Below are 12266 nucleotides of genomic sequence, written 5' to 3'. Positions count from 1 at the left end.
CTGCTCAAAATTGATGTGACACAACAGGAAAACATCAGCCAGTGCCATTGGTGAATGTCATCTTATTTGCGGATAGGCCACAGTCAACAAGGCGAACGTCATCCCGTACTGATGTTCAGCTGATAAATTGGTGCATCCCTGCCAATAACACCAGATCTGACTCTAACTGTTCATCTCGTCCCTCTTCTTCCCTGTATTTTATCCTCTTCTCCCCTGTCTACTTCTCCTTATCCATTCTCTCCCCAGGTAAAGCACACATTCGTCGGGCCATACTGGGTCATGAGGAGGCTCTAAGGATCTTCAGTTTGTGCCAACACTTAAACAATCTGGACACCCTGCAGGATATTTTAAGAGCCAGTCACCAGCGCTCTCTCAACAAGTTCAGCGAAAATGAGGATGAGGAAGAGTTCACTGACTACATGGAGGCCCCAGACATCATCTGTGAGTCTTAAGTGTTTTCAGAGAAGACAACAATTACAGCGGTTGTTTAACTGAGTCTCTGAGGTAACGGCTATTCTTCCATTGGTTGACATAGAAACTAACCTTAGTCGCCTTAGTGTCACCACAACAAACACTTCACAAATGACACTAATGTCAAGCAGCACCAGTGTGTTCATTTGTGAGCTTTGTCTCTCAGGAAACGGTTCATAAAAAGGCAACAGTGTTGTGTACCACACCTGCTGCAATCAGATGTGATAAGTGACATTTCATTCCAGGTACAGCTGATGTAATGTTTACACTGCTAACTCCCTGCTCGCCTCTTTGCAGGGCGACAGTTAAAATGTGGTTGCGACAGTAAACATTGTAGAATAACAGCCTTGTTTTTCTCCCTTTTATTTCGATAGCTAAAACAGAGCACAAAGCAGAGATGGAGATTCCTGCGGCCACAAAGGTGAAAGTCACAGACTTCTTCCAGAGGCTGGTATGTGGGTTACTAATATTTTTCCACTCATAATGCTGTTTTTTCATACAAAATGGTTGGTTTATTCATCAAGTGACATGAAATGGCTCTGGAGTTGTGTTTTAGACATTGAAAATATACTTGTTTTTTAATACCCAGAGTTTATTTTTTGGTATTTCTGAATACAACCAACCAAGGGTGAGTGTCCTGGAGGCTTTGACACATTTGAACAGCAACAAATCCAAAGTCCTATATTGTTTCCAAAGCCTTCTGGACTTTCACCCATAGCAACAAATGCAAAACTAACACTAACCATGGACAAAGGTGCTCTGGCCCTGGCTTGAGTGCCAGGTTGGTGGCTGGGAGGGGAGCACTGGCGTCCTCTATCACTGGAACTAGATCTTCTGTTCACTACCTCTGAAAGACGCATTCAATTGCGAGTGATTTTTTTTTTATCTAGCCCGGGTTAAAAGTACCACAACAAAAAATGATTAATATCAGGATGAAGAAGCGAATGATTAGTAAGGAGGTCAGGGGCAGACATTCCTAGGCAACAGGTGTAAGGAGCCTCTGTGAATCAGTACCTCTCTTGTCCCTGCTGTAAAATCCAACCTAGCTCTTCATTAACCGGCTGAGCTACAAGACTCAAATCCTTCTGGATCCACAGAGTAACGAGAGACTGACAAGTTAAATCCGGCGCTATCTCCATACAATCACTACGGTGATAATTGAAGGAGCAGGGATGAGAGGAGTCATCCTGCTGTTACATAGGATGGATTGTGGAGGAGAGATTTCCCACCAGATAAGAAGTGTATTAATGGGGCATAGGATTTGGCTTTGGCAGTCTAAAAAGTAGGACATGTTTGTGGTCAGTTCTGTTTATTATTGAAATGATCAACATAGTTACTGATGACAGCTCTAATCAATTACACATTCAAGTTATTTTACAAGTAAAAAATACCTAAGATGGCAGTTACAGCTTCCTGAATATGATTGGATGACAGGATGATTTAACTAAGCTTTTACATGTCATATACTACAAAATAAATAATCATTTATAAGAATGAGTCGATAACTGCAGCCATCGTTGTGTCTTGCAGCTATAACTTAACAGTATGGTAGGTGCTGCACATCTGCAGGCCATCATTCAAGTAGACATAAGTAACATGTTCAGTATGTTGAGAATGTTTTTGATATTAATCACTTTGTTTACAGAGCAAAATAAAGATTGTATACCTTTTCTAAAGGAAATGTGACTGGCCTGGCGAGAATGCAAGTCTGATAAAAAGGGGAAGGTGCAAGAGAGTTTGATCCTTGAAATATACTCCATGGCCACTTGGCTTTCATGTACCCCCTCGAGTTTGTATAAAGTCAGTATATGTACTGATCACAGATGACAGGTGGACTTTTATTATGTTTACCTAGCCTGTAAGGACACTAAAAAGCATTATAAAAGCATTATACAGCTGGATTTTAAGTTTTCCCCCAGGCTGTCACCATAATCTGTGAACTCTAAAACTCTTAAAGGAGAGGATCTTATCCAAATGAGTCAAAAAAACGTGCAGCCATATTGACCCCAGTATCCCCACACTGTCTCCACGTAGGGCCCTCTGTCAGTCTTCTCAGCCAAGCAGCGGTGGACAGCCCCACGGACAATACACCTTCACCCAGAGGACAGAGACCTGGGCTTCACCCTGAAAGGAGAATCACCAGTCCAGGTGGTTTCGTTGGACCCTCTCAGCCCAGCTGCTGTGAGTTAACCTATGTTCCTTACCTTTGGTTGAACACGTGAAGATTGAGCTCCTATCTTGCAGCCAGCCTTTGGTTTCAATTAATGTCAGTAAGGTAAAAAAAAAAAAATCAGCTTGCAGAGTCTTGAACTTATCTTGAGACAGGTAATCCATCACAGCAAACATCATCTTTAGATTTATGTAGTGATAGTTCTTTCTTCTCAGTCTCTAGTTCTGTAACAGATTTTGTAGTTGATGGAATAAACCATGTGAATCCATCTGTAGTTTCACATTTTTCATCATCTGCAGGCTGTTTGAAATAAATCAACAAACTATTCTATTTTAAAGCACAGAAGATATTTCAGGGGCCATGTTCAGTCCTCTCCTCTGTTAAACTTTAACAAAAGCCAGATGCGTAGGCTGCTCAATATTAACATATTAATCCTGACACAGGATTAACTAGCAGGGAGTGACTTTGTCTGCAGTGGCAGAACTAACAGCTTGAAATTTCAGGCATGCTTGCTCCCTGAATATCAAATAGGTTCCGATGACATAGTCTGATTTGCTCAGAGAACCTTTGATTAAATAAAGTAATTCTCGGAAACCTAACCGGGATTCAGCCTCAAAGAATGTTTGGAGGCGCTCCCTCCCCCTCCGCAGCCACTCTGGCTACTAATTTAATTAAGAATCAGAGAGTATTTACTCTTTGCAATCCTTTTCAGTCTGACAGCTCATTAAGAGGTGCTGACAAAGAGCAGACTCTTATTAGGGCCTGCAGGCTATGCAGAGAAACAGATTAGTAGTATTACATAAGTCTAACTAGGCCAAACTCCTTATAACTTTTAATACTGAATTCAACAGGATTTATTTTAGAACTGACTGATACTCAGGAGTTGTTGCCCTGCCTCTGGTGAACACAGATCAAGTCAGATGGGAATAGCTGAGCTCATGTAGATAAGACAGATTTGTCAGAGCTATAAAATAATGTGCCCTGGTACACATACACTCTACCAAATGTTTGGCCTGCTGTTAAAAAAAAAAAAAAAAGCTTTGTTTGGGACTAAACCTCAGTGTTTTCTCTGCTGATCCCAGCTGTCTCCAGGGTGTTGAAGGAAAGTAGGTGAACCTGACTCGGTTTCCATTCAAACAAACCTCCAGCTGTAAATATTTACTCTGTCTGCTGCAGCATCAGGACGTTGCACTGGCCCTCCTCTCTGACTCCTGTTCCCCCTTGTGTCTTTTCCAGACTGACGGTCTAAAAGAGGGGGACTACATCGTTGCTGTGGGCGACACAGACTGCAAATGGTTGGGTGTGAGCGACGTGATGCGGCTGCTGAAGGATGTTGATGAGGAGGGGATTGAAATCCAGGTGATCAGCATCATGGACAGCAACCCTTCAATGGTACGCCACGCCCTCTTTCCTTACTATTGGCTGAGAAAAGAAAGTCATCCATCTGGTTTCCTTGACTGACAGCAAAATTGGTCTTTGTTTAGATGACTAAACAGCACAGTTAGAGTTTCATATTTGTCCTTTGAGGTAGTGTTTTCTGCCAACATAAATTGTCTATACAGTTTCCCATAAGACATCTTTGGAAATGATGTGTGTGTAAAACAGATTCCAGCTGTGTGGGTTTTGAAATAATCTGACCAGATAGTAAACTGGTAAATTCACAGCAGAACAGTTATTTAATTTTAATGTGTAAGAAATTCTTTATGAGCCTAATTATCAGGAGAAATAACTAAATTCAGTTAGTTTTAGGCTGATTCTCAGTGGGACATGCACAGGGTGGACAGAAACAGCAATATCTAGCAAGATGCAACCCTCACTATAGTTACCTACAATGCTTGAATAACAAAAATATGATTTGTCAAAAAATCTGTCTTAAATTTGGTTAAAAATTATCTTGAAAAGGTCTGAAAAAAACATTGGTGTTAATACCTGTAGACATCTTGCTCTGTTATTGTGTTCAGCCCCTTCACATTTCACATCAGGCACAGCTGCTTCTGACTGACTCTGGATATTTATTAACATCTGTGTTGAAACACTGAGAACATGACTAACTTGAATTGTTGACTTATTGATTCCATATATTGATTGAGCCTGTATGGCGTCCAGAGCAACTCTTTGACTAAACGAACAACGACTGCCTCTTTCCACTAAATGTCACCGTCGATCTCTCTGTCCAGCCTACCAAGAGTGCCACCTTCTGCGGAAACCTGCCCAAGACCTACTCTATGATCTGTCTGGCCTATGATGACGACGACAAGAACTCCAAGTCTCGCAAAGTAACCAAGAAGCCATCCTTCCTCAGCTGGGGTCTGAAAAACAGGCTGAAGAGTGCCAGCACCCTCAGCCTTCCCACAGCCGACAACTCCGGCACCCTTCCCTGGAATAAACCTTGTCCCACCTTCCCCAGCTCCAGCTCCTACAACAACAACAGTGCCCTCTACTGAGCTAGCTGCAGACCTTTTACTGTCTGCAAACATGGTGCGGTGTGCTTATCAGGCCTAGTATGGCTGTATATAGTACTGTGTTGTACCCATACTGGACCTGGCTATGGTACAGTACCAGTGCCCTTTGGTGTTTCCACTGGAATACTGAACAGTAGTGCATTAAGCTTGTATGTCACCACTGTGATGATGACATTTTTGCCACCTACCTTGGAAAGTGGCTGTGCCATAAACTGTATATACAGTCGGTGCCTATGTTGGTCCATGGGCACCTTCCCAGCACAGTTCAGTATCTGAAGTAAACCGGACTGCACACCAAACATAATGGGAAATCATTGTGTACCATGCCAGTATGCGTACAGCACAGTACAACTGCACAGTGGGAAAAACATACCAGTTATCATTCCAGTCTATATTTATACACACAGCACTGAGACAGGCCTCGAAGTTAAACTGTCATCTCAGTATGTTTTCTTGATGAAACGCTCCAGACGAATTGAAGGACGAAAACAAAGATGTGCAAACACACCCAGTGAAGGTTTGTACTCGACTGCAAGGGGGTAATTTTATCGTGGCTTAAACAGTCCCTTGTTTGTTCCATTGTGTACTGATGTAGCCGTGCACTGTGCAATTAAGTTCTTGTGTATCCTCAATACATGTCTGTTTCATACTGTAGGCTATGAGTGAAGGATTAGGTCATTGCCATGTTGCAATCAGTGGATATGGATCAGTTCTGGAGATTGAACTACATTTTCTAAATAGATGTGTAGATGTTATGAGCCTTGTTGCAATATGCTAAACAGTGACAGAGGGAAAAACAAAGGGTGCTGTGCAGTTGTTTATTGTCTGGGGAGAGTTGATGAATGCAATGTTCTATAAGCTGCTAAAAAAAAAATCATATATATATATATATACCTTGGTTATGTATTATTGTCACTTTTGTATTTGTGAGACAGCCTTTGAGGATTATTGCTTCTGCTGAGTGTCAATCCTGAGACACAGTGTAAATGAAAATATTGGTATTTTAGGTTTGCTTAATGTACCAGTCATGCCACAGACCAAAATGCCTCCGTGTCCCTGATACGCCAGGATGTACCATTTACTATCCTGACTCATCTTACCCAGCTCATACCTTCTTTTATCAGTTTTGCTGCTGTCTGGCAGTTTGTCCAATTGTAAGTCGAGCGTGAGCTCCGCGTCTCTCTGTTAATGTGAATCTTGATGTAGTTCAAAGGTTATTTTGTCTCCAGAAGGGAAGAATGTGGGCAGACCGATGACATTCCTGCATCGTACGTGGACAGCCGGTCACCCAGCGGTGACTTTGATCAAAGCCCACAGTCAGGTTTCTACTATTTGTCTCTAACTGTCTTAATGCTAGACACATCCCACATTTTACTGACACTGCAGTGTTGGACTATCTCTTTATCTACAAAGTAGATTCTTATACACATTTGATAATCAAATTATTTATGTAATAAAAAAAAAAAAACACACAAAAAAAAAATATATATATATGTGTGTGTTGTAGGTTTCAGAACAAGTTTTTGAATGGTCAGGTTGTGAATTTTTGCACGTTGGATTTCTTGGTTGGTTTCTTGGAGGAATGTATTTTACTAGCCTTGCTTAATCCTTTGGTGAACTTATATACTGGTACGTTTTGTCTATGTAAAGGTATTTTAAGATGTTTTTAAACAGTAACACTGAGAAGATGTAACAATCAATACTGTCTCTGTTTACCTAATATGGTGTCTTTTGTGCCATTCATGCTTAATCATAAAGGAAAATATCACAATATGTGTACAACAAGAATGTGCAGTAATTGATTAAGAAGTGCTAACAGAGAGTGTTGTAGACTTAACAGATCTTTTAATGCATTTCGCTGTGTATAGTGATTCTTATTGCCTTGGTCTATATGCAGAGAGTTATGGTACCTGTTCTTCTAAAGGTTTCAGGTTGCCTTTGCTTCTTTGTCTGTACTGCATAGCAACGGTGGTGTGAATGCTTTGTAAGTCTTTGTGTCATATGTACAAACTCAAATCTCAATAAAAGAGGGGGACAAAACAAATTTCCTGGATTCCTTTGAATATATATATATGTATTTGTGGTTGTGTATTTCAGTGATTGAAGCTACCAAGCAGGCAGGGAATGACTGGAATGAAGTTTGAACACAGCCCTCAGTGAGCCAACACACACTAAGTCAATACTCATGGGTTTGTAACTGTTGGGCGTCTGGCCTGGGATCACATGACATCCTAATCTGCCATCATGGAAACAGAAGAGAAACAACGTGATTAAATTTTACCCATCAGGCCTTTGTTCACCCATACCATTCATGGCCTTTGAGCAAGGTCTGGGCAACTTTTCTGTGTGTTTTCATACCATAGTGTGTGTGTTATTTTGTGCGGTAGGTTGTTTTACTGAAATGAAAGGCTGACTGTTTATTCTCGTAGCTTTGAACTTTGAATCTCCATGGGGTCAAATTCCCCTCAGTGTTTAGATTTATTTTAACAGGAGAATTCATATTTCAGGGACCAAATCTGTTGACTCTTGGTCAAAGGATTGACACTTCCACCATCCCTTAGGGCAAAGGGCAGCACTAGATAAAACTTATTTTCAGCTGATTTATAGCTGAAAATATATGTCTTTTGTTAAGTATATTATTACAATCGCTTTGGTAAGTAAATATTAAATAGAAACTTGATGGATAAATGGATGGATGGATGCCCATTACGAGAAGATGCATTTCCCTGTCTATGCTTGAAGAAACTCAATTCTATCAATCAGAAGTGGTAGCTATATGGGTATATTCAGGTAGGTTTGAACACTGACTCCCACAAACATCTGTATTTTAGTTTATATGCTAAGTTTTGCAGCTGTTTAACAGTTTAAAACAGGCAGACAACAAAGTGTACTGAATGGAAAAGACATCCGGATGGTGTGGCATATTATATGTCTGTAGCTTATACACTTATACATGTATTAGTTAAATGTTATCTTAGGGAGAGAAAGAAAGAAAGAAAGAAAGAAAGAAAGATAAATAGAGATCTTACAGTGACAGTCGATCACTAAATGAAACGACATCGCCCCCTGTTGGCTTGGCAGCTGGTCGGTAAGGACGTCGTTGCTAGGTGAATCATACCACTCGCTGATTGGCTTCTCTCCTCACGCTTAGCCAATCAGCACTACTTTTGTAGTCAGGTGCCTTCTTGTGGTGAAGCGTCTAGATACGAGAAATCTGCTAAAAGTCAGCCTGTTGAATGTAGTTAGCTTGCTTCTTTTTCTGTCGTTTTAGGGCAAAATAGTACAGATAATGTAAAAACATGGCGATGACTGGTAAACTTTTCAAATGCTATTTGACCGGAAGAATTCTTGGTGAACGAGTCGAGCTGTTCACCTAAACCGAAACATTAACTTTAGCCTGTTGAACAAGGGTCAAAAACCTGTTTTCCACGATGTTAAAATTCAGCTTCAGGAGGGAGAAAGACAAGGAGTTCGTAAGTTTCGTGTCTTTTGTAAAGGATATTTATAATGTTAACCTTGTTCTATTTTTAGCTAGCTAACCGTCTAGCTTAAATGCTTTTTATCAGTTAGCTAACATTGACCTAGCATTAGATAACTTCTAACGTTAGCAAAAGTTAGATATTTCAGAAATGCTAAAGCTAACACCACTTGGAAAAGTGACGTTAGCTTTTAACGTTACCTCTGCCGTTATTTAACGTTAGAAAGGCAGTTATAGTATGTTTCACGGCTGAGTACTGGACATATTGTGGCCAATATAACAGCCACAGTGGTGTTTCCAGTAGAAGAAGTCTACTGCTGTAACAGGCTGTGGTTTGAATACTTCACTGTTGGGTATCACGTTTATCAAGGGGTCATGTTGTGATTCTGTTATAATCCTTCCTACCCTTCCCTTTCATTTATATAGCCTCTTTGTTTTTCCTCAGTTTGGGTGTGGAACTGTTCATTGTGCAAGAAAAAAAGCACTAAAACCCTCCTCAACCATTGTCATAGGACCCATACTGTGTGTGTTGTCTATGTGAACTTAACCTTCCTCTGTGTGTGTTGTGTAGAAGCACATAGCTCATGGTCTCATCCCTGCTGCCTCCATTGCTCCCAAGCCTGCTGTGCCTCGTACCCCACCCCCACGCAGCCCAGACCCCTCACCTGAGAGGCCCAGGTACCCAACACTCTCCATCACCTCCAACATCCCTTCAATTTGCTGTGTTTCCTCTGACGTGGTTTCCTTGTTAAACCAATATTTTGTTAGCCTGGTGTCACCAGACCAATTCGCAAATGCGGTGAAACAGGAGCTCACGGATTCGTCTGGTTCCCAGGCTACTAGTTTTGTAATATCTAGCTTGTACCTGTTTTTTATTTCTTTAGGAATCGAGGGTAACAGCCACATGGGGTCAATGTCACATCATCATGTGTAGTGGTGAAAAGTTGCAGAGTTTGTGCTTAACTGCTGAATGAATTCAGAGAAAACACAGCCTCCCCTTTTTCTCCTTACCCCCCACAATGCAGTGTCTTTAAGGGCAATTTCATGGGAAATATTCTCTACGAGTTCCCTTAGTAACATTTTGTTGCTAACAGATTGTTGACCCATTTGCTCAAGTTGTACATTTCCTGAAAAATGTACTTCTGTGTATTACCTACCTAAGTGTGACTTCATGCTGTCCTGTCATAACAATTACTTATTATTTAAATGTGGTAGAAAAGCTGAATTCTTGTCTCATCCTTGAAGCTTTCATTGTCATTGACACTGCAATGCAGAAGACTGTTGCCATTATTGACTTATCAATCACTACGCTTCACTATACATTCGCTTGTCTTCACAAACATAATTTCTTTTTGCTTAACATACTGTATCTGATCAACATAGTCAGCAGTACTATTCTATATGTTGGATTTAAAACAACACTGTCAAACTCATTTAGGCAAACTGAAGGAGATGCTCCCTCTTCTAACAATGTACTACATCAATATCAACATCAGAAATAACTAATTATGACTTGAAATGTTTTATTTCACAAGCAGTATGCATTTGTTGTGCTTATACTACACACTATCTGTCTTCCTATCCATCTACAGATCAGCCTTAGCAGCAGCCATCTTGTCTTCTTCGCTTACTGGACAGACATGGGCCATCCCCCCTGCGCGGCCAAGGTCTTTCTCTGAGAGCGACCAATCAGGGTCCTTCCTATCTGAACCAAACATCAGCAGAGCACTTTTCAACAGGTAAACTCCCTCAATACACAAGCGTTATCACAAGCTTTGTGACAGATGATTCTAACTACAAGTGGTGGCTCCAAGTTTAAATCTGACCTGGGGCTGTATATATCGAGCATGTCACAGTAGAAAATGGGCCAAATGGTACACATTTTTGCAGCAAAAGTATTATCTCAGCTCTCTCAAAGTAGAAATTGTAGGATTTCCACCAGGATTTACAAGAGCAAAGAGGTGTCTGTAAAATTTGACACACGACCATGCAAAACTAAAAACTAAAATCGTGTTTACACAAAATATTTTACTTAGATTTCTCTTAATATCTTTAAAGGTATACTGTGCAGGACTTCCCTAAAAAACGAATATGCATAGATTTATACAAAAGTAATTCCTCTCAATCACCACCTATGACCCAGTAGAAGTGTGTGGCGGCACATTTATCTGTTGGGACCCAGCCCTCTGCCTGTATTTCCACTTTTTCTTCTTATTTTGCTGTGTTGCTAAGCTGTTTCTGGACACAGCTAGGTGAGGTGGGGACTTTATTTGAAGGCAATAAACAAGTGCCCGACAGTAAGCAGCACACATTCAAGAAGAAGCTATGAAAATCATTGACACGGCACTGAAAGAAATTCAAATACAGTGAATCTTGGGTTGGCTTTCACTTTCACTGACATTACTATTTATAAACAGTAGTTGACAATTCCTGCATAGTATGCATTTGAAATATAGGTCTGGGTTGTCTCCTGCTTTCAGTCATCTGTTTCCATGAATGTGTGCTCTGGTGCTGCAGGACACAGAATGTTCAGGGAGAGAATATCTATCTCAAGAGAACCTTGTAGTGAGACTTAAAATGCTATATTCGTTTCTCTCTCTTCTTCTTTTAAGGAGGCTTTTTTTTAAATAAAATACATTTTGATATATCACAGTAGAAAAAACACAGGTGTAAATGATTAACTTGATAATGGCTGAATTCCATTTAGATGTTTTGGTTTCAGGGATTTTGTATTATGCATGCTGGCACACTGCCCCCGTGATATGGCTTACTGGAACCAATGTCAATGTAATTACATCCATCTGTGCTTTTCTGTCTATGACAAGTCAAAATATCTTCTGTGAAAAAGGCCTGTTAAAAAAAATATTTAACATGTATTTTAAGAAAATATCAATAAATAGGATACAGCTACCTTTTCCTCTACTGTTACTGTGCAATATTATTTTCTTATCCTCCTCAGAGACAGATGGTCAGAGGATTTGGCCAGCGCACCACACCTGCACTCCCCTGACCACTCAGAGGAGGAGCTGGAAGACCAGGAAGACGAGGTGGAGAGTGAAGAGGACAAGGAAGAGCATGTTTACCAAACGCTTGACAGACGGGAGGATTGTTCAATCAGAGAACCTGTCTATTCCCTGCCACTGAAACCTAAGGTGAGATTCTGCGGGGAGATTGCATTGTTTTGTGTGAGCAAGTTTCTGACTAAAGTGTTTGTGTTTCTGATCTCAATGTAAAAAAATGTTGTCATTGAAAGCAAATGAGAAACATTCTTCCCACCATAACTAACTGCTGTCAGAGAGTTTTTAGCAAACTAGTTAACCAGGCTAAACCACTGGCAGCAGACCACATAGTAGGAATGGCACACCTTAATAACAACACGCATAACATTTAGGTGAGCCAGTTCCAGGGCTCTATGTGTACACTGGAATAGACTACTGAGAAGTTGTTATTTTTATCAGTTACACATGTGCCTTTCCTGCTATGACAAATCAGAATATCTGATTCTGAGTGTTTGTTTAGAGGGAGGATTACTTTTCTTTCTCAAATGTTTTTTATATTTGGATCAGTTTCTGATGTCTGTCTCCAAGTGTGGTTATTGTGATACCAGTCAGATCCACTGGGTGGCACAGTTGCACACAGAATAAAGTAAATGTAATTTATATCTTGTCTTTAACTTTAGAGGAGT

At 40.5% G+C, this 12266-nt stretch overlaps 2 protein-coding genes across 4 annotated transcripts in view; both read left to right on the top strand.

Annotated features, from left to right (window-relative positions):
• rhpn2 (rhophilin, Rho GTPase binding protein 2) overlaps positions 1 to 7147 on the top strand; it is a 34774-nt gene extending 27627 nt beyond the window's left edge. Inside the window, exons 11-15 of one of the 2 annotated variants that reach the window (XM_033626515.2) lie at positions 247 to 441; positions 846 to 922; positions 2506 to 2652; positions 3878 to 4033; positions 4819 to 7147. In XM_033626515.2, coding sequence (XP_033482406.2) covers positions 247 to 441; positions 846 to 922; positions 2506 to 2652; positions 3878 to 4033; positions 4819 to 5085 — 842 coding nt within the window. In that variant the 3' untranslated portion in view covers positions 5086 to 7147. The remainder of the gene's footprint in view (positions 1 to 246; positions 442 to 845; positions 923 to 2505; positions 2653 to 3877; positions 4034 to 4818) is intronic. The other variant, XM_033626522.2, reaches the window with a different exon arrangement.
• A 1147-nt stretch (positions 7148 to 8294) lies between these two features.
• Positions 8295 to 12266, top strand: part of cep89 (centrosomal protein 89) — a 72095-nt gene continuing 68123 nt past the window's right edge. For both annotated transcript variants that reach the window (XM_033624537.2, XM_033624709.2), the window contains exons 1-4: positions 8295 to 8576; positions 9153 to 9259; positions 10174 to 10320; positions 11541 to 11733. In XM_033624537.2, the coding sequence (XP_033480428.2) occupies positions 8535 to 8576; positions 9153 to 9259; positions 10174 to 10320; positions 11541 to 11733 (489 nt within the window). In that variant the 5' untranslated portion in view covers positions 8295 to 8534. The remainder of the gene's footprint in view (positions 8577 to 9152; positions 9260 to 10173; positions 10321 to 11540; positions 11734 to 12266) is intronic.

The sequence above is a fragment of the Epinephelus lanceolatus genome, chromosome 2, assembly GCF_041903045.1.
Source record: "Epinephelus lanceolatus isolate andai-2023 chromosome 2, ASM4190304v1, whole genome shotgun sequence".
NCBI classification, from domain to species: domain Eukaryota; kingdom Metazoa; phylum Chordata; class Actinopteri; order Perciformes; family Serranidae; genus Epinephelus; species Epinephelus lanceolatus.
The sequence above is the reverse complement of the archived record's forward strand: the minus strand, read 5'-3'. Positions and strand labels throughout refer to the sequence as shown.